The sequence below is a fragment of the Phyllobates terribilis genome, unplaced genomic scaffold, assembly GCF_046119375.1.
Source record: "Phyllobates terribilis strain yellow unplaced genomic scaffold, ASM4611937v1 Scaffold_1__5_contigs__length_1240528914, whole genome shotgun sequence".
Lineage (NCBI taxonomy): Eukaryota > Metazoa > Chordata > Amphibia > Anura > Dendrobatidae > Phyllobates > Phyllobates terribilis.
This window is the reverse complement of record NW_027362761.1, coordinates 356,482,756-356,502,563: the sequence shown is the minus strand read 5'-3', so window position 1 is coordinate 356,502,563 and position 19,808 is coordinate 356,482,756. Positions and strand designations below refer to the sequence as shown.

Here is a 19,808-nt window from a genome sequence, read left to right as displayed (position 1 = left end):
GAGTCCCTTGCCTGGTGGACGCAGCACGGCTTGGGTGGTCACTGCTTCGCGAGAGTGACCTGGAGAATACAAACTGTGAGTAAAAGACATTGGATTGCAACACGTTGTCTGTGACTTCTTGCTCCTCCGGCACTATTGGTATTGGGACTATCTCCACCATCACTCCCATCATCCACGCTAACTGCCCTGAGGCTGTACTCCTCCCGTGGGGAGTCATCCCATTCTTAGCAGCACACATAACACCGGCCTCAGCGGTCTGCCTTGCAGCGGCGGTCCCCATTGACCGCAATCCACAGGTGGCGTAGTCGGACAATTATCATAATACTAAGACTGCCACTGAATTGACCACCCTGGGCACGGACCGGGTCAGCGCCACGGAGACTACAGACCCCAGTGATCCGGCTCCGGGTATTCCCCGCACACACACGACACAGGCCCAGGGGGCGCGTCAGATGTTCTTAAAGAGGTTGTCCACTACTTTTACTTGATGGCCTATCCTTAGGACAGGTCATCAATGTCTGATCGGCTGGGGTCCGACACCCGGCACTCCCACCGAACAGCCGTTGGCGGCATCGACCGGGAGTACTTACTTGCGGAACAGGCCATCTACTTGTAGTGCCTGCGGCTGGGTACTACACATCCACCTCTTATTTACATGAACAGGAGGCGGATGTGCAGTAACCCGCGGCAGCCACTACAAGTAGACGGCATGCTCCGCAAGTAAGTACTTCCGGTCAGCGGCCGCCACCACCGATAACAGCTGATTGGCGGGAGTGTCAGACCCTGGCCGATCAGACATTGATGACCTATCCTAAGGATAGGTCATCAATGTAAAAGTAGTGGACAACCTCTTTAATGAATAAATGTTACATTTTATATACTTATCTGGGATGATGTTTCCAGACTGGATCCTTCCTCTTTCTTCTGTTAAGATTTTTGGTTGCAGGTTGCAAACGATTTTGAACCCTATATATCTCAATTGGCAGCACGGTGGCTCAGTGGTTAGCACTGCAGCCTTGCAGCGCTGGGGTCCTGGGTTCAAATCCCATCTGCAAGGAGTTTGTATGTTCTCCCTGTGTTTGCGTGGGTTTCCTCTGGGTTCTCTGGTTTCCTCCCACACTCCAAAGATATACTGATACAGATTCTAAGTTGTGAGCCCCAATGGCGACAGTGATAATGTCTGTAAAGCGCAGTGGAATATGATAGCGCTATATAAGCAAAGCATTATAAATAAATAACCTCAATGGAAATCCCATCTATAACTCGCATGCAACTTATCCGCCATTTGGTCAGCGGATTCCAGCACTAAAATTGCCTGCTCCAGTAACAGACAGATAAATGCTTCTGTGCAGCTGACTTGTCAAATAGTGCAGTTTAACCTTATTGTCTTTCAAAGGTCAATAAAGATGGATGCTCAGTAATAGGAATGGGGTTTTAGAAAGTAAATTGTGTCCTCCATACACTGCCCCAGTAACAATCCGGCTACTAAGGAGCAGAGAGCGATCTACACAACACACGTGGGATGACCGGCAGATTTCCTCACAAGTAATACGCACAACTACGAGCTGGGTGTACCAAGATGGCGGCCGGAAGTCTAGTCATGGCTTGGGAAGGGCTCGCATCATGGCGGCGGAAGTGGCGGTGGTGCAGGGAGAAACGGCATTGGACGGCTTCCCCGGCGTGGGGACCGGGCTGTGATCTGCATGTGAAACGGATCCCGGGAGCAGAGAGGACGGCTGCTCGGGTAATGTGCGCTATAATGAGGGGGACTGAGAGCACCATGATGTCTGCCACTAGTATACGAGCAGGATGAGTCCCCGTCCTCCTAGGGCCCGACACATGAGAGCGGATCAGGGCCACACTCAGCATCCTGGCAGTTTCCTCTAGGCTCCCCTGCCCACTAGAGGCCTGGCAGAGCTCTCCACCCACTAGAGAGCTGGAGCAGAAGATATGTGCCTGCCACCTGCTGAGGCACTACAGATCCCAGCAAGCCCCGCCTCCTCCATACACAGCACAGGCATTCAGGGGCCCATATACCTGCGTTCCCTAACCTGCTCAAATATAGCAGATGGGTGTGTGGCACTGCCAGGCTCTGGATGGTGGGTGTGCCCGCTGTGGTTAGGGGTGATCCAATAACTAATGTATATTTAGGGCTGCCAATCAGAAACCCTCCCCGTCCTTTATGCCGTGTTGGTTATTACCGTCCTATTCGTTCCTGTGCTGGCACTGCCAATGGTGGTTTAAGGGATATTCCCATTTCAGACACTTCCACATGACAAGCCATAAATGTATAGTAGGTGTCCCACCAATAGGACCTGCATTTATCTCAAGAACGGGGTCTTGCCATACACTAGTGACAGTGGAGACTCGTACTGAAATCCCATACAAATGATTGGGAATCTTGCCAACTTGGCCCATAACAGCTGTGTGCACCAGGGCCCTGTTCTCATGATAAACGCGGGTGCCATTGGTGGGAGGTAGATCTACTGTGGACACGTTCTAGGTGTATGAGATGGAGATATCCCACTATGGTCACAACTTCTAACTAAATTCCATTGGTTCCCGCCTAAGTGTGTTATGTAACGTGTATGTGGGCAGCCCCATTGTTAGCCGGAAATGAGGATCAGGACTGTCTTTTTTATTTCCTTTTTTTTTTCTCCATTCCTTGCTTCCTCGGCGTCATTCATTCTAGTATTCACTGCACCTTCATTTCCTATTTTCCATTACAAGTATTGATGAGGCATAAAAACTTATTTTATCGTTCACGTTACAGCCAAAATTCCAGGCCCCAACCATGGGTCTCGTGGCCGTCATTTATAGCATCCTATATGTCTATATTGTAGGTATAGGTCATAAGACCCGCACTCGGGCTGGAAATTGTGGTTGTAAAGTGGACAGTAAAATACAGCCCACGTCCAGATGTATGTAGCTATGGCTAGTGAATTTACCTAAGGCCATGCCATGTTGGGGTGATGGTAGCAATGCCATTGTACAATGTGCAGATGTGATGGCAGTGCTTCTGTGGTACACAGTAGTGTGAATGGGCATCATTCTTATACAGGTGTAGTACGGTATTATTTATATGTCCCTCCACACCTTCAACATTAATTCATGGTATTCTTATCTGTATTCCCATCTCACATTTATGATATATCCACAGAATAAGCCATAAGTGTATGAGAGACACTGGTCCATCTTGAGAACTGGGCTCGGTCGCCCCTCGCCATCAGCAGAGAGATGGCCACACACTTTCAGCTCTGTTTATTTTTTGGGGAGCACGCTCAGCAATTTTCACACCTCCTGTGATGAAAGCCGGCCGGTGGGTGCAGCTCTCTGGCGCCCCCTTACCTCTCAGGTCAGTCAAGGTACTGCACCTAGAGAAAGTAGTGCCAGGTAGCTGCAACCAGCGCAGGGAACACGGTAGTGTGTTATCCCTTCAACGTCACTAAACCGTAACGTCACTACACAGCACAACTCGCTAGCGCCCTCTTAGCCTCAGGTCAGTCAAGGAACTGCACCTAGGATAAGCGGTCGCCAGGGAGACTGTCCTGTAACCTACTGGGTATCGGGGCCCTCTGTAGTGAGGGCGGTATATATATCTTCCTTGGCCGCGCCAGGAATATATATATCTGAACCTCCGACCGTCACTACCAGCCTTCCCCAATCCCCAGTTGGTATGCTGCCACCAGTCCCTATTTTAGATATACGCCCAGTCCGTGAATGGGCCTATATCGGGTCAGGAACCAACCCTGGGTAGCGTTTTGGCTTGAGCCGAGCTCACACGGACGTGCGTTCGTTATGCAGAATAAAAGGCAGGCCCACAATTACTTGAGGTAATTGATTATAATAATACACTAGATACACGATATACAACTAAATATACACAGGTATAAGGTCAGGCTAAACTATACAACAATGGAATACAACACACAGAATCACCACAGCATATCAGTTACCGGTTTCTTGATTTTCTTGTGACGCAGGGAGAGGATTCTGCGGTCGCAGGCACGGTTCTTTGTTACAGGCTGAGGCCTACCACCGCATGGTCAAACTGCTCCTCCCCTTGGTGGCCTCAGCTGGTGCTCAGATGTTCAGCACACCACTCTTGGGTCAAGACTGACTTGTCTCTTGTCTGTCCTGCTATCTTACCTGCCCCGTCCCGCCCACTGCTGGTGAGGTCAGCTGGCTCAGTCTCCACCCTCAGGTCTAACTTCGATCAGAAGCCCAAATTCTAAGGAACCCAATAACTTCTTCTGGGATGGTCTCAGGATACCCACAGGGGTTCCCACGGATTCGGGCCGCCGTAACCGACCTTTTGATATCAATTATGATACCATACGGTCCTCAGGAATGGCTCAGCGCTATATCTTGGCTTCCAGAGCACGTACAAACGTCTACCGCGGAGGCTTGTGTGCGCAATGGCTCCGGGACGCCGTGATATTTTTTTATTGGCCCATCCCACGCAACATGCGTGTACTTTTCATGTTTCTATATCTTATGCCTCCATGCTTGTGACAGACAAAGAAACTAGTCCTATGGGACAAATGGTCAGGTACAGATAGACGAAGCACCCCCCCCTGCTGGCTGTGTTTCCTCTCGAAGTCTTTGAAGCTCCTAGCATTCAAGTGTTAAGTAGGCTTCTTATCTTACAGGAGCCTGGATGGGGGGAAACTATCTAGTTGACGTTTTAACAGAAGGTCCCAAGGGTGGGGGCTGCTGAAGTGTGGCCATCCCTGGATATGATTTATCATTACCAAGATGGCGGCTACAGGTTCATCACACCTCCTATTGAAATGAATGGAGAGGCCACCTCCTTGCTGGCCGGTGCCTGATGGCTATTTATTGCATATCCTGTGGATATGTTGTAAATGTATGAGATCCCGATGGACAACCCCTTTAAGCTATTTCTGCATTACAAGCTGTAATCTTGGCTTATTTTTCCCAGGGTCTTGGAGATGGCTAGTACAGCAACTGAAAATTCAGAGCCATCGCAAGATTATAAAGGAGATTCAAGAATTCCTAAAGTCGATGGCGATTATCCACTAAAAGTACTGTATTGTGGAGGCAAGTATTTCTTTCTAGGTTATGTTTCACTTTTTTAAGTATACAATTTTATGATATTTATGGAAGGGGTATCTTTAAAAAAAAACAAAAACAGGAGTCTGTTAAAATTTGTGGTACATGATACACAAGATGGAGTATGGTATAAAGGGGGATGAGAACATCCTGGAATATGTGTGAGCAATGTATGATGGGAACTGTAGTCTGCTACCGTTTATAAGGGCTGCACTGAATCTAAGGCCACTGAAGAGTAGCAACAATGTGACAAAATGGTGCAGGATGTAGTATTAGGGAGCTTTGACATCGCATTTAGGCCCCCGTTAAGTGGCTCACGTCAGGGCTTACGTTTGAATCCCGTTTTTTTGTTGGGGGGTGGGGGGTGGGTTAGACGTAGTAGACTGCGGACACCTCCAATAGGTGTATACACCCGAAAATGATGCACGGCAGAGCGCACGTTCGCTCTGTCGGCACCATTAGAGTCTATGGTACCATTAGAGTCTATGACCCCATCAGCATATACATTCGAATCCCGTTTTGCGGGGCGAGTCTGAACGTAAGCCCTGATGGGGCCATTGAACGGGTGCCTGAAGGCAGTGTGAAAGCCCCCTTAGGCCTGTACTGTGTGTAATGACCCTCCACTCTTTTTTTTCAAGTTTTTCATCTGAATACTTCTTTAAATAGCCGGTTGCTACTTTTTTCTTTTTGTGTTACTTAACCATTTTTTTTATTGGGTTAATGCATTTTGCAGCCATAATTACCTATGGTGATCTAATCTGTCCAGTTGTTCAATGTTGGTTTCTTCTTCTCCTTTTTTATTATTCCTGCCTTAGAAATGGTGCTATATTATTCATATCCTATATTATCCATACTTGTTTTATTTTTAGACCCTTATTTTCATGGTGTCCTTGTCTTTGTTCTGAAAATGAAATCTCTTGTAGACTAACACTATATAATCTCTTGTCCCTCTACAGTGTGTTCACTACCCACAGAGGTAAGACTTCTGTTCTCTCCTTATTTGTAAAATTGCATTATTAAAAAGTGCTAATTGTCAGCTGATGAGGTTTCTGTAGCCGGTGCAGGCTGAGCCGGCTGTGTCTGGAGGCCGCAGTGTGCCATAGCTCACATCCTGACTTAGGACTTGAGGCACGCCATGGTTTATTTATGTTACACACTTATATAGCGCCATTAATTCTGCAGCGCTTTACAGACATTATTATCATCATCATAAGAGACACCCGCATCTGGGTGTAGAACTAATGGCTGCTACGAGGTCTCACTAGATAAGCCCCACCGGTGGAGTTTAGGACTGTCCACTCTGGCATATAGCTGAGGAAAACATTTTAGGGCACAGTTATATAATGTCTCTGGTTTTGCAGACAGAAAAAAAAAGATAACCTGGTCTCTCTTATTTGCCATCCAAGTGTGAAAGAGCCTGATACATGACTGATTGTGATCGATCAGAATAGGACATTCAGAGAGATAAATGGAACAGACACACAAAACCGTAAAAAAAAAATGGATGTGTGAATAGTTGTATTAAATGCTCTGGTCTGTCTGCTGTCCTTATTTAAAACCACGTACATATGAGAAATACTTTCCTGTGAATACCACCTTAAAGGGAACCTGAAAAATTGCTATTAACCTGTAGATTTGAGGTTAATCTGCAAGTTGACAGCATTCTGAACCTACCTGGCACCTCTCAGTAGCGTTCCTGTTTTAGTTATAGGGGTGGCACCGGCACAATTTCAGTCACCGATCAACGTGTAGTGAGCGGCCACTGTAACCGCGCTCCCAGCACTGACTGACAGCCGGCCCTAATGCTGAGCTGCTGTCAGTCAGTGCTGGGGGCTCGGTTACAGACACCACTCACTACACACTGAGCGGTGACTGAACCTGTGCCAACTCCATGATTAAAATCAGAACGCTACCAGGAGGAATAAAATTAATTTCCTCCCGCCAGCGGGGGTCTAAGTGCAGGCGCCGTGTAGGTTCAGAACGCTATTAACCTGCAGTTCAACCACATATCTGCAGGTTAATAGCGTTTTTCTGGTGACTAGTTCACTTCATACAGAACATTGAGTGTTGCTTTTAGTCAATCAGAATATCCAGGCAAGTTCTCAGCTGTGCTGACTGGGGTTTATTTAGATCTAACTAAAATGATAGGAGTTGTCTGCACTTGGATAGTTGTTAACCATCTGAAAGGTCCCCTGGTAATTGGGTAGATGCCAGGACACTGTACCCAGTCCTCCCGGTGAGCAGTGGTAATTCCCAGGAAAAGCAGTCATCACATGTAGATTTTGCTGCATGGAAATCAAGGGCCCATACACCCTAAAGTCAAATGAACCGCCTATTTCTGCAGAATTAACCATCTAATGGCATGTTCTCATCTGCATTTGGGCACTCTGCCTGTTCCCTGTTTAGAAACAGATAAACGGAATTTATGTCCTAAACTGATCCGATACAGAACTGAAAATGAAGGCACAATTGATTATTATGGGGTACATCTGGATTATGAGTTCAGGTTTTTTTTTTTTGTTTTTTTTAGATTCGAAAACATGTTTCATACAGAACTTTTTTTTTTTTCTTTTAAAACTGACACATAATTCACCCCAGACAAACACCATAATAATCATGGAGGTCTCTCTGCTCCTGTTTTCGGTAGTTATCCAACTGATTTATTTTGGACATGGATTCTGTCTCTGTCCCTAAAACAGTAAAAACAACTAGAACGTCCAAGCAAAAGTGTGAATATATCCCAATGTGTATGGAGGGCCTTCCTACTCCACCTAGACATCAATTTGGGCGGTTTGCCCAAATTATTAAAGAGAAAAGAGTTCCCAGCCCTAGTCCTCAGGAGACACCAACACAACATCTTTTCACTATTTCTTTAGTATTGCCCAGGTGCTAATTCCATCACTTGTGCAATACTCAGCAAAATCCTGAAAACGTGATCTGTGGGTGGCTCTTGATCACTAGAGTTGGGGAACACTGCTCTATGATGTCTGCAGGCCCCAAGGGGACTATCGAAGGAGCTTGCCCTAATAGGACAACTTCTTTAAAGCACCACTCCAGCTTTTTTTTTTTTTATTGCACTGCTGGAGTGTAAGGCCCCTGCCCCCTGGCTGATACTCGCCTTTCGCCGCCTTCATCGGTTTTCGGTCGGTCTCCTGTGAAAAGTGACCTGCCGGCTGCTCCAGTGTTTCATGGAGCGCATTGGAGGTCACTTTTCAATACAAGTCTATGAGAGCCTTGTTCTTGCCACGTTCTGGCTCTCATAGACTTGTATTGTGAGATTGTGACTTAGCTTCTGACTTCCGGCTCCGGAGCGGTGCTGAAAACCGGGGAAGATGCTGGACGGTGAGTATATCTTTGGAGGCTTACACTTAAAGCACCACTCCAGCTCTGCAAGAAAAAACAATAAAACGCTGGAGTGGTGCTTTAAGAAGACAATAGAACTCCATAGAGAATACAATATAAACTGTACATTGATTAGAACTTATAAATGGTGGAAGAAGTTTTTAACTGTATACTTTATAGTTACTCATACTGTACTCGCTGTGCCTCACTTCCATTTCATTGCTTTGTTTAGTACTGTGAATACATGCCCGATGTTACGAAGTGCAGACAATGGCTAGAGAAGAATTTTCCAAACGAGTTTGCTAAACTTACATTAGGTAAGTGATTGCTGTATAGCTTTTCTCTTTTTTGTGTGCTATTTGCTCATCTTGATTGTCATTTGTGTGTAGTTGCCATGAAGACTTGCATCCTTTTGACAAGGGGTCATATCCCTGAACACCAAGAAAAATGTCGCTTAGGCATCCGGCCATCATAGGGTTCCACTGTCAGTGGTATACTTTTCTTTGTAGTGTTCCTCTGTATAGGAAAGCGCTGTCTGATGCACTTTATACAGTTACCCAGATGAAGATTGAATCAGATGGAGGTCGAAAGAACACGCATTCGGCCTCTGTCAGGTGAATGGTCGCCTATAGCGATGTAGTATACTTCTTGGAAAATTCATTCCCGATATAAACTCTAGGCAAGGTGCACAGAAGCAGTATACACCTAGCCTTAGTCTGTTATTTAATGACTGTCACTCTAACACCACAGGTATTTTGATTATAATCTTGCTCAGACTCTGCTTTAAAGGGAATCTGACAGCTGATTCGTGCGGCCAGAACCACGGATTTAGTTATTGCAGCTGTTTATATGTTAGGCTGCATTCACACACAACCGTGTGACGTATCTGTGTACTGCCTGAGCGTTTTGTTTTTCTGAGCCTCAAAATTGGATCACGATAGCACATGCTCCAAGTTTCACAGATGTCAATGTCATTTTAATGGATGTCTGAATAGATCCATTTACCTCAATGGGTCAGTGTGCTGTCCGATAAAACTAAATAAATAAATTGGGCAGCACTCGGCCATTTCACATGGATGTGTGAATGAATCCAGCCTTACATTGAAATGCTGCAACTTTTTCGGCATATATATATAGATATATATACAGGGTTGTCCAAAAGTAGGTGGACAGAAAGTGTAATAAGGTTATGAAGGGGGAGATTTATCAAACATGGTGTAAAGTGATTATGTGGAGTGATGAAGCTTCTTTCAAATTCTCCGGCCATATTAACAGACATAATTGTATTTACTGGTATAATGAGAACATGCATTTAACATTAGAGCAACAACTAAATGCGCCTGGTGTCAATGTTTGGGGTGATATTTCAAGTTTTGGTGCTTTAGGACCAATATTTTTTTATGGAACAGTTCCAGGAGATGATTCATTAGAATTTCGAGATGCTTAAGTTGTTCCCGAGTTACAGCAACAGCCTAATTCAAATGACCTTTATTTCCAACAAGATGGGGCCCCTCCACATTATTCAAGAGTAGTCCGCGAGGATCTTGATGAAACATTTCCTAATAAATGGATTGGCCGAAGCGGCCCACTTGATTGGCCGACACGTTCACCAGACTTGACCCCAATGGATTTTTTCTTTTGGGGAGTACTCGAGGACAAAGTTTATAGTCGAAAACCAAAAAGTGTCAGTGATTTGAAAAATTACATAAGACATGCATTTCAAGAAATTAATACCCAAAGAGACTTGTGCAAAAAAGTTTGTCGAAGCGTAAGAGGCAGACTTCCAAGCTGTGCAAATTGTAATGGAAAACAGTTTGAGCACCTGCATTGATAAAATTTAAGGGCATTTGTATTATTGTTCAGAATAAAATGTAATTGTCAATGTTATGCTTGTGTTAGTAAATATAATTTTATATAGAAATCAAAATAAATGTTATTTTCTGTCCACCTACTTTTGGACCACCATATATATACATACAGTACAGACCAAAAGTTTGGACACACCTCATTTAAAGACTTTTCTGTATTTTCATGACTTTGAAAATTGTACATTCACACTGAAGGCATCAAAACTATGAATTAACACATTTTGTTATACTTAACAAAAAAGTGTGAAACAACTGAAAATATGCCTTATATTCTAGGTTCTTCAAAGTAGCCACCTTTTGCTTTGATGACTGCTTTGCACACTGTTGGCATTCTCTTGATGTGCTTCAAGAGGTAGTAACCGGAAATGGTTTTCACTTCACAGGTGTGCCCCGTCAGGTTTAATAAGTGGGATTTCTTGCCTTATAAATGGGGTTGGGACCATCAGTTGTGTTGTGCCGAAGTCAGGTGGACACACAGCTGAAACTGGCTCCCATGAGGACAGCCCCAGGAAAGGAAGACCAAGAGTCACCTCTGCTTCTGAGGATAAGTTTATCCGAGTCACCAGCCTCAGAAATCGCAGGTTAACAGCAGCTCAGATTAGAGACCAGGTCAATGCCACACAGAGTTCTAGCAGCAGACACATCTCTACAACAACTGTTAAGAGGAGACTTTGTGCAGCAGGCCTTCATGGTAAAATAGCTGCTAGGAAACCACTGCTAAGGACAGGCAACAAGCAGAAGAGACTTGTTTGGGCTAAAGAACACAAGGAATGGACATTAGACAAGTGGAAATCGGTGCTTTGGTCTGATGAGTCCAAATTTGAAATCTTTGGTTCCAACCACCGTGTCTTTGTTTGACGCAGAAAAGGTGAATGGATGGACTCTACATGCCTGGTTCCCACCGTGAAGCATGGACGAGGAGGTGTGATGGTGTGGGGGTGCTTTGCTGGTGACAAAATTGAAGGCATACTGAACCAGCATGGCTACCACAGCATCTTGCAGTGGCATGCTATTCCATCCGGTTTGCTTTTAGTTGGACCATCATTTATTTTCCAACAGGACAATGACCCCAAACACACCTCCAGGCTGTGTAAGGGCTATTTAACCAAGAAGGAGAGTGATGGGGTGCTACGCCAGACGACCTGGCCTCCACAGTCACCAGACCTGAACCCAATCGAGATGGTTTGGGGTGAGCTGGACCGCAGAGTGAAGGCAAAAGGGCCAACAAGTGCTAAGCATCTCTGGGAACTCCTTCAAGATTGTTGGAAGACCATTTCCGGTGACTACCTCTTGAAGCTCATCAAGAGAATGCCAAGAGTGTGCAAAGCAGTCATCAAAGCAAAAGGTGGCTACTTTGAAGAACCTAGAATATAAGACATATTTTCAGTTGTTTCACACTTTTTTGTTAAGTATATAATTCCACATGTGTTAATTCATAGTTTTGATGCCTTCAGTGTGAATGTACCATTTTCAAAGTCATGAAAATAGAGAAAAATCTTTAAATGAGAAGGTGTGTCCAAACTTTTGGTCTGTACTGTATGTATATATATATATATATATATATATATATAACATTTCCTAATGAGTTGTCATGTGAATACATGAAGAGTAACACTATTCCGGCCATTATGACTTGTGAAGACATGACTCCTAAGAGAAAAAAAGCAGAGTTCTCTGATAAGATAGATCATAAAGTTTTGCTAGCGTTATTGATTTATGGAAAGTTGTTGAAAATAGAGTTCCCTTTTATAAGCTGGCTTTACCCCGCCCCTCTGTCCTTGACTGACAGGAATCTGTGTCTATAAGGATAGACATGTCTGTCAATCAACAGTAGAAGGGAGGGGAAAAGTCGCCAGTGGACCTCCCTTTTGGACTAGTCATCGGTTGTATTATTCCTAGTTGGCAAATAAAAGTACGGTATGTTTGCAGTGATTCAGAGTAAAACATACAGTGGCGGCAAAAAAAATCTTTACACTTGCGCAGCAAAAAAAAACTTTACATATAAAATCCACATCATAATTTCACTTTAGTGTACACAATGGGGGAGATAATAAAAAAACTGTCTAATATTAAAGCTGGCTTTGTTGCAAATATCAACCAATCAACGCTCCGTTTTCACTTCTCTGGTAAAGCGAAAGCTGCACTCTGGTTGTTATGTGCAGCTCAGCCAGTTTTGCTATTAGGCAGTCTTTTATTATCTCCCACAATGGGTCGAAAGCAGCTTAAAATGGAAGAGAAATCCCGTGCCTTGACTCTGCTCGAGAAGGGGGATTCAGTGATTGCTGTAGCTAGAGATCTGGGAGTGTCAAGAGAAGCAATTTATCAACTGAAGCGGTCGGCGGCATCATTGCCTCCTGGGATGGTACCGCAGAGGAAGTCCGGCTCTGGCGCACCTAAGAAGACTTCACCAAGGACTGATAAGCTTCTGGAGCGTGAAGTGATGTCGCATCCTTCTATAACTGCCGTTGAAATAAAAAACAAGTACCCTATGCTCCTCCAGAACATCGCAACTAGGACAATTCGTCACCGCCTGCAGAAGGACCTGGGTCTACTAAGTTGCTGGGCCGCAAAGAAGCCCCTGCTCACAGCAGCAATGAAGAAGAAACGGCTTGCCTTTTGTAAGAAATATCAAGATTGGACATCTGAACAGTGGAAGAAAGTGATGTTTAGTGATGAGAGCACTTTCAGGCTGGTCAGGGGAGGCTCAAAGGTTGTGCGTCATCCGAGTACCGTGTCACGGTATGACCCAAAATATACAGTTAAGACTGTTAAACACCCTGACAGTGTGATGGTGTGGGGTGCAATCAGTGGAAGCATGGGCAGGGCAGGTTTGTACTTCCTTCCCAAGATTATAACTATGAAAGCAAGCAATTATATTACTGTTTTGGGAGAACACATGCTTACTTTTTGGGTCATACATCAGTGTGATTACTTTATGCATGATGGAGCCCCTGTCCACAAAGCCAAGGCCGTGAGAAAGTTTCTCAGCTACCATAACATTAACATTTTAGAGTGGCCAGGTAATTCCCCTGACCTTAACCCCATAGAAAATGCCTGGAATTTAATGAAAAACAAGGTTCAAGAGACACGACCCAGCAACATCAACAATCTAAAGGAGGTGCTGAAGACACTGTGGGTAAACATGGACTCCACATACTTAGCCAGGCCTTACTGAATCCATGCCTAAACGACTGCAGATGGTGATAAAATGTAAGGGTGACATGACAAAATACTAATTGTAATAAAATATCCACAATAAAACACTTGAATATTAAGATTTTGTGGTTTCATTGAACTTGTAAAGATTTTTTTTGCCGGCACTGTAAATGTCTGCAATAACAGCGCTGGTCTTGGTTTGAGCAGCATAAATCAGCTGTCAGGTTCCCTTTAATGTTTGCTGGTGGTTTCCATCATTCAGGATGGCGTCTGCAGCTTTATTTGGACAAGTATCTATTCTAGTCAATGAAAAAATGCTGGATTTAACTTTCCACTAATGAGTGTCATTCTTTTGAAAAATCATTATTTATGAACTGTTAAAAAAAAAAAAAAAATTCACTTATTTATGAAGTCATGTTGACTTTACCATCTTGCTGAGTCGTTTATAAATATTTTGTAATATGGCTGGAAAATGCTGGCAAAAATTAAAATCTAGAGTTTTTTTCAATGATGTTTATTTTTTTTGTTACTATACAAGCTTAAAATATCAAGACCGATTTTACATAAGAGTGCATGTACCCCAGTTAAAGGATATTGACACCTTTTGGGGGGGGTATTTTACTCATTATTTTTTTATGCATGTGTTTTGAGCAAAAAACAACTTTTTTTTTTTGCAATTTGGTTGCATTAAAACTTTTGCACCATTTGGCTTTTACGGGCTCTTTATCTGCATGTTGCTGGCCACAGAATGACTTTAAGACAGGAGAATGTGTCAAAAATGTTTTTGTGTTTTTGTTTTTATTCATTTTTTTTTTTTCTGAACTCCTCTCAGCTGATTTATGACCACAAGGTTCAGCACAAACTTAATGTAGTCTTTGGTCATAAAGCAGCACTACAAAAGACAGATGAGAGTTGCAAAATTTCAAATTACAGCCAGCAATAGAAATTGCAACACAGGGGCTATAGCAGGCATACCGTGCAATAGCTTTAATGTAACCAAATTTCAAAAATTATTTTCGCCTCATCAGTATCTTTTTATACTGATGAGCAGAATTGTTTCTTGGGTGCTGTGTCACCTTCATTTATAGGGCTAAGACTATTACATGTTGGGTTGGAATCCAATATTTTTGGCAGAAATCTAGATTCCTGCCATGGATGGGTAGCTTGCCCTACTATGCATTTGCAGACTGGATTAGGCCCTTTGGGTCCGGCTTCATCGGTGACGGTTGATCCTACCGATGTGGCAGCTGACAGTTATTTTTGTTTGATGCATCTCTGCACCATTCCAGTTCTACTGGTATTTCTATGACTGTATTCACAACTGCATCGGCTCTGCTGGGAGCCGTCGTCACAGATTTTGACCTCATGTGCTCTGTTTTTCTCGTCAGCACAACACACAGCAGCTGAATCCGAGAGACCCTATTATATTAGTCAATGACAATGGACTTTATACACACATTGTAGTAAAGTGCATAGGATGGGTATCTTGACACTCAAGCGCAACAGCATCACATTCTTTGGAAAGCAATAATAACTGGCGCTGTGAGATATTTGCAGGGTGGAACAAAACGGTTGTACAAATCTCACATGAGATTTGATGTCAGATTATGAGCATCAGATGATGCTGTTATCAGGTGCATTACTATTTCTCAGTATGTGCTTGCCCTGTGTAATCAGTGCCACATCTCGCCTTAGATCACCATGTGGTGGGCACTAAATACCATGAGATGTGAGGGTCAACTCTGAAACACTTTACCTGGGAAATATTTTTTGTACTGCTGTTGATTAGGACATACATGACTAATAAATTGCTGTTTACTGTTATACTTCCTTCTATTTAGTTTAACTTTGGGATATTCTGTGCACTCGCCAAACTTTTTCTTTTCTTGTACAAAAATTCTAGTATATTCCTTATTGACTTATTTAATGTCTCAGAGGTTCTTCAGTTTATGTAGTTGAAACCTATTTATAATGAAGCTATAGAGCTGTCTGATGTATTTTGTTTCAATTCCACATTTTAAGATCTCTTCTTTCGATCTATTCTCTCTTTGACTGTTTGCAAATCTTTCGCACGTAGCATACATTTCTTTGGGTTCAGTGCTCCTTTTTCTGTGCATTTTTCTTTTTTTTTTTTTTTCAAATAAAGGACTGCTATTTATTATTATTATTCGTTGTCTTGCAAGAAAATGGCCAAACTTCCTTCATGTGAATATTACCTGGCACCAACAATTTTCTTTTTAATTCTCTAGGAAACTCTCCCAAACAAGAAATTCCCGGTGAGGGGTCAGGTCCCATAGGTGAAGAGGAGGAGAAGAAAAAACAAAAAAGAGGTAAAACAACATTGCTAATCAGGAAAAGCGTGTTTCTTTAAAAAAAAATAATAATAATTTTGCTCGAAGAAAATGTGAGAAATACTTTAATCTCTATACAATATTTTTATTAAAGGAAACCTGTCGTGAAAAAACGCTATTAACTTGCAGATATGGGGTTAATCTGCAGGTTAATAGCGTTCTGAAACCATGTGGCCGCCGCACCGAAGGCTATGCTGCCGGGAGGAAATTAACTTGAATCCTCCCGGCAACTTCCGGTTTTCAGTCACAGTAGCGCCACTCCTGGCACCGCTCAGTACATAGTGAGCGGCAGCTGTAACCACATCCTGGCAGTGACTGACAGCCAGCTCAGCAGTGCATCAGTACGGAGTCAGCTGTCAGTTTGCGGTGACTAGAATCACACTCCCGGCACTATGTACTGAACGGTGACTGAAGCTGTGCCTCTATGACTGAAAGCCCGAGGCTTCTGAGAGGAATAAAGTTAACTTCCTCCTGGCAGCTGGCCGCACCACTTCATAATGCTATTAACCTGTAGATTAGCCCAATATCTGCAAATTAATAGGGATTTTTCATGACCGGTTCCCTTTTAAAGACAAATACTATATATTTCATGGGCATGAGCAGTGAAGTATGCATCCAGTCAAGAGGTTGTCCACTGCTGTGAGAACCCCTTCTTAAATGCTGTAATTCCGCATATAATCTAAGAGATATTCGCCTCACTTAACTTTTGCTGTTCCAGTGATGTCTGTTTTTGGGACTAATTTCAGTAAGTCACCCAACCGATGTCGGGGAGGTAGGATTTGGCATGTTGGTTTATTGCGGCCACGTCATTTTTCTATGAAAAGCAGCTTAAGATGTCTTCCCACCTTAACACCTTCCCTCCTGAGGACAGAATAGTACATGTTGTGTAGGTGTCTGTAAAAGTCCAATCTACCAAAATATGAAATGATTTAACTCATAAGGAAAATGACATAAAGAAAAATATAGAGGGGCTCCAGAATTTCTGGTTTTCAGTTGCCGCACATTTTAAAACTCAGCACACAAACATCAGTTTACAGAAAAATAAAAAAATGTCTGGATCTCTTTACCAATTTGAGATTTTTTTTAAGCCACTGAAATAGTAATAAAAAATAATCGGGCATTTATTTATTTTTACACCGCACAATAAATGGTGTAAAAGCAAAGCCCATAAAAAACAATGGCAGAATTGCAGGTTGTTTTTTTTTTCCCACCATTTCACCCCACTGACGACTGAAAAATATAAAAGTTATGGCTCTTGGAAGAGACATTAAAATAAAAAAACACAAAAAATAAAATTGGCATCATTAAGTGTTAATGTTATTAAAAAAAAAAGTCATATGAAGAGTGATCAATAGTAGTTAAACGGTCACACCTATTGAGAGAATGGATTTAGGCCACCTTTTTATTGTATAAATTTGATTTGAGGGTTTGCACTTTTGCAGGAGGAAGAGGTCAGATTAAACAAAAGAAAAAGACTGTACCCCAAAAGGTCACAATAGCCAAAATCCCCAGAGCAAAGAAGAAATACGTAACCAGAGTGTGCGGGCTGGCGACATTTGGTGAGTCTGAGACGCCCCATGAGCGGCACTACAATTCAGATTCTTGTATTTGCTGATTGATGGTAATTTGTCTTTGCAGAAATTGATCTCAAGGAAGCACAAAGATTCTTTGCTCAGAAATTCTCCTGCGGTGCCTCAGTGACGGGGGAAGATGAAATCATTATTCAGGGAGACTTCACAGATGACATTATTGATGTAATCCAGGAAAAGTGGCCAGAGGTAACCTACGGAAAACGCAGGCCACCTCTGTACAATGTTTTTGTGCAATTGATGAATGAGAATAATTATGTTGACTGCTACCTGACCAAAGAGGTCATATGTAATATTTTTCTATTAAGGGCGGCTCTTGCCTACCAGTGCTAGTATTGTTATCCTGTTTGGGCTTCTGTATGCTTTTATACAGCACTTTTATACATCCCATGAGGCATAACTACTTGTATAGGCAAGGCCGCTTCTGCCATGAGGTGGGATGAACATCTCTCTTCAGGCACCGGACTGAGGTGTCCCTCAGTGAGGAGGAAAAATTCTACCCTCTGAGAACTTGGCCTTTGTACTCCACAGAGCGGGTCACTGTGTGCGGAAAGGGTTCAGAAACTCAACCTGCTTCACATAGTGCATATGCCGGCTGTGCTATATGGGTAGCATCTGTCTCTAACAGCAGTGAACAGATCTGAGCTCCGATTGCTGCTCTTAACCATTTAGATGCCACTTCCAATCTCAGAGCGCAGCACGTAAATAGAGCGGTTGCCAGTGATCACATGCACATGGCTGTCATTTCCCGTGTGAATGGGTGGCCATGTGACCGCATGTAAGCGATTGACATACTTGCGGTGATGTGCTGACCAGTTTCATCTAGCTTCTCTTATATTGAGAGAGGCCAGATGAGGCTGGTCAGCCCGTAATGACAAGTATTGCAGTCACTTACATATGGTCATGTTACTGCCCTATCGCACAAGGAATATAGATGAATTGTCATAATGTGCACAACCCACACTGTCACGATTCTGCAGTCGTATGGAGTGACTGCAGACTTTTCATTCAGCCAGGTCAATCCCTTTTAACCCGTAAAAGACAGTAAATGACATAAATGAAAAAAAAAAAGGTTGAACACCAGAATTCGTTTTTTTCTATTGCTTCATTGGGGGACACAGGGAAAAATGGGTGTAGGAGGCTGCCACTAGGAGGTGGACACTAGGCAAAAAAGTTAGCGTCTCCCCAGCAGTGTACACCCCACCGACTGGCACAAAGCTATTCCATGAGAAAGCAGTAGCAATGAAGGCTCTGAGAAAGCTATTTTAAGGTAAGTATCCAAAATCTTCCATTGCCGTTGTTTTATACAAATAATGCCATAAAAGCAAAATCCCCAAAACAGGCAGAATTGTTTATTCAATGCAGGTTTATATTAGGCCATGTGAACACGTTCATTATTTGGTCAGTATTTCACATCAGTATTTGTAAGCCCAAATCAAAAGTGCGTGAAAAATGCATAAGTGGTGACGTGTTTCTATTATAGTTTTCCTCTGCTTATTCCACTCTTGATTTTGGCTTACAAATACTGATGGAAAATACTGACCAAATACTGATAGTGTGAACGTGGCCTTACATTGCAGTCAGGGGCGCCATTTCAATTTTTGCTTCAAGCAGCAAGAAAGTCTAGAAAAGGCCCTGCATGTAGGACCAGAAATAGTACCTGCACATCACCAGCTTACAGATTCTTTGTCCTAGCCCGTGGCCGCAGGGGAGGAAACGTTTGCTCATTTGTCATTTACGGGCTTATTACAATGGGATAGATCTTGTGGATGTGTTCTTCAGTTGTGATGTGTAGTACATAGGATGTGAGACAATAACTGTAATTGGCTTTTATGTGTCTGTATTGGTGCAAGACCTTTGAAGTGACGTTGTCAGTAAATGTGTCTCTCTTTGACAGGTTGATGATGACAGCATTGATGATCTTGGGGAGGTGAAGAAGTAACCTAACATCGTGCCTGTACTGTCCTAGACTATGTAGCCAAAGTGAGAGAGGATTCTCAGAGCTTTGTGTGTCCTCGGTCAAACTCTACCACCTTGTTTCACCACTGTAGAATGCTACTTTTTGTTTTTATTATTAAATGCCGAAACTTAAAGTAACTGGTTCCCTCATGCAATCGCATGATATGTGTTTAGTTTAATAAAAATGTTTTTGGTCATTATCAAATTGCCTCTTGATTGCCTAGGGTCTGAGTGATGATATGCCACTAGAAGCCATATAATTTTGGGCTTGAAAATTTCTCCTTTTCCGATACCATTCTAATATGGCTATCCTTTTATTTAAACCCTTCCCGAGATATGACATACAGTTACGTCATATGTCGGGTCTCCGACTTTGATGCGGGCTCGCAAGGTGAGCTCTCATCTTTCCCAACAGATGATGGCTGAATTACCGTATTACTCTGTCGCCTCATTGGGGGACACAGGAC

General features: G+C 43.1%; 1 protein-coding gene across 1 annotated transcript; it reads left to right on the top strand.

Moving 5' to 3' along the window:
- Positions 1-1,587: 1,587 nt before the first annotated feature.
- DENR (density regulated re-initiation and release factor) lies at positions 1,588-19,546 on the top strand. The gene is made up of 8 exons (XM_073654680.1): positions 1,588-1,744; positions 4,946-5,064; positions 6,033-6,052; positions 8,651-8,735; positions 15,692-15,772; positions 17,236-17,352; positions 17,432-17,571; positions 19,280-19,546. Exons 2-8 carry the CDS (start codon positions 4,956-4,958, stop codon positions 19,322-19,324), a joined length of 597 nt encoding a protein of 198 aa, XP_073510781.1. The 5' UTR covers positions 1,588-1,744; positions 4,946-4,955; the 3' UTR covers positions 19,325-19,546.
- Positions 19,547-19,808: the final 262 nt, after the last annotated feature.

Excerpts from the sequence above, each read along its gene's own strand:
- DENR (XM_073654680.1), top strand. The coding sequence starts at position 4,956 with ATGGCTAGTACAGCAACTGAAAATTCAGAGCCATCGCAAGATTATAAA. Across the intron at positions 6,053-8,650 it reads TGTGTTCACTACCCACAGAG|TACTGTGAATACATGCCCGA; the intron begins GTAAGACTTCTG and ends TGCTTTGTTTAG. Across the intron at positions 17,353-17,431 it reads GTGCGGGCTGGCGACATTTG|AAATTGATCTCAAGGAAGCA; the intron begins GTGAGTCTGAGA and ends TTGTCTTTGCAG.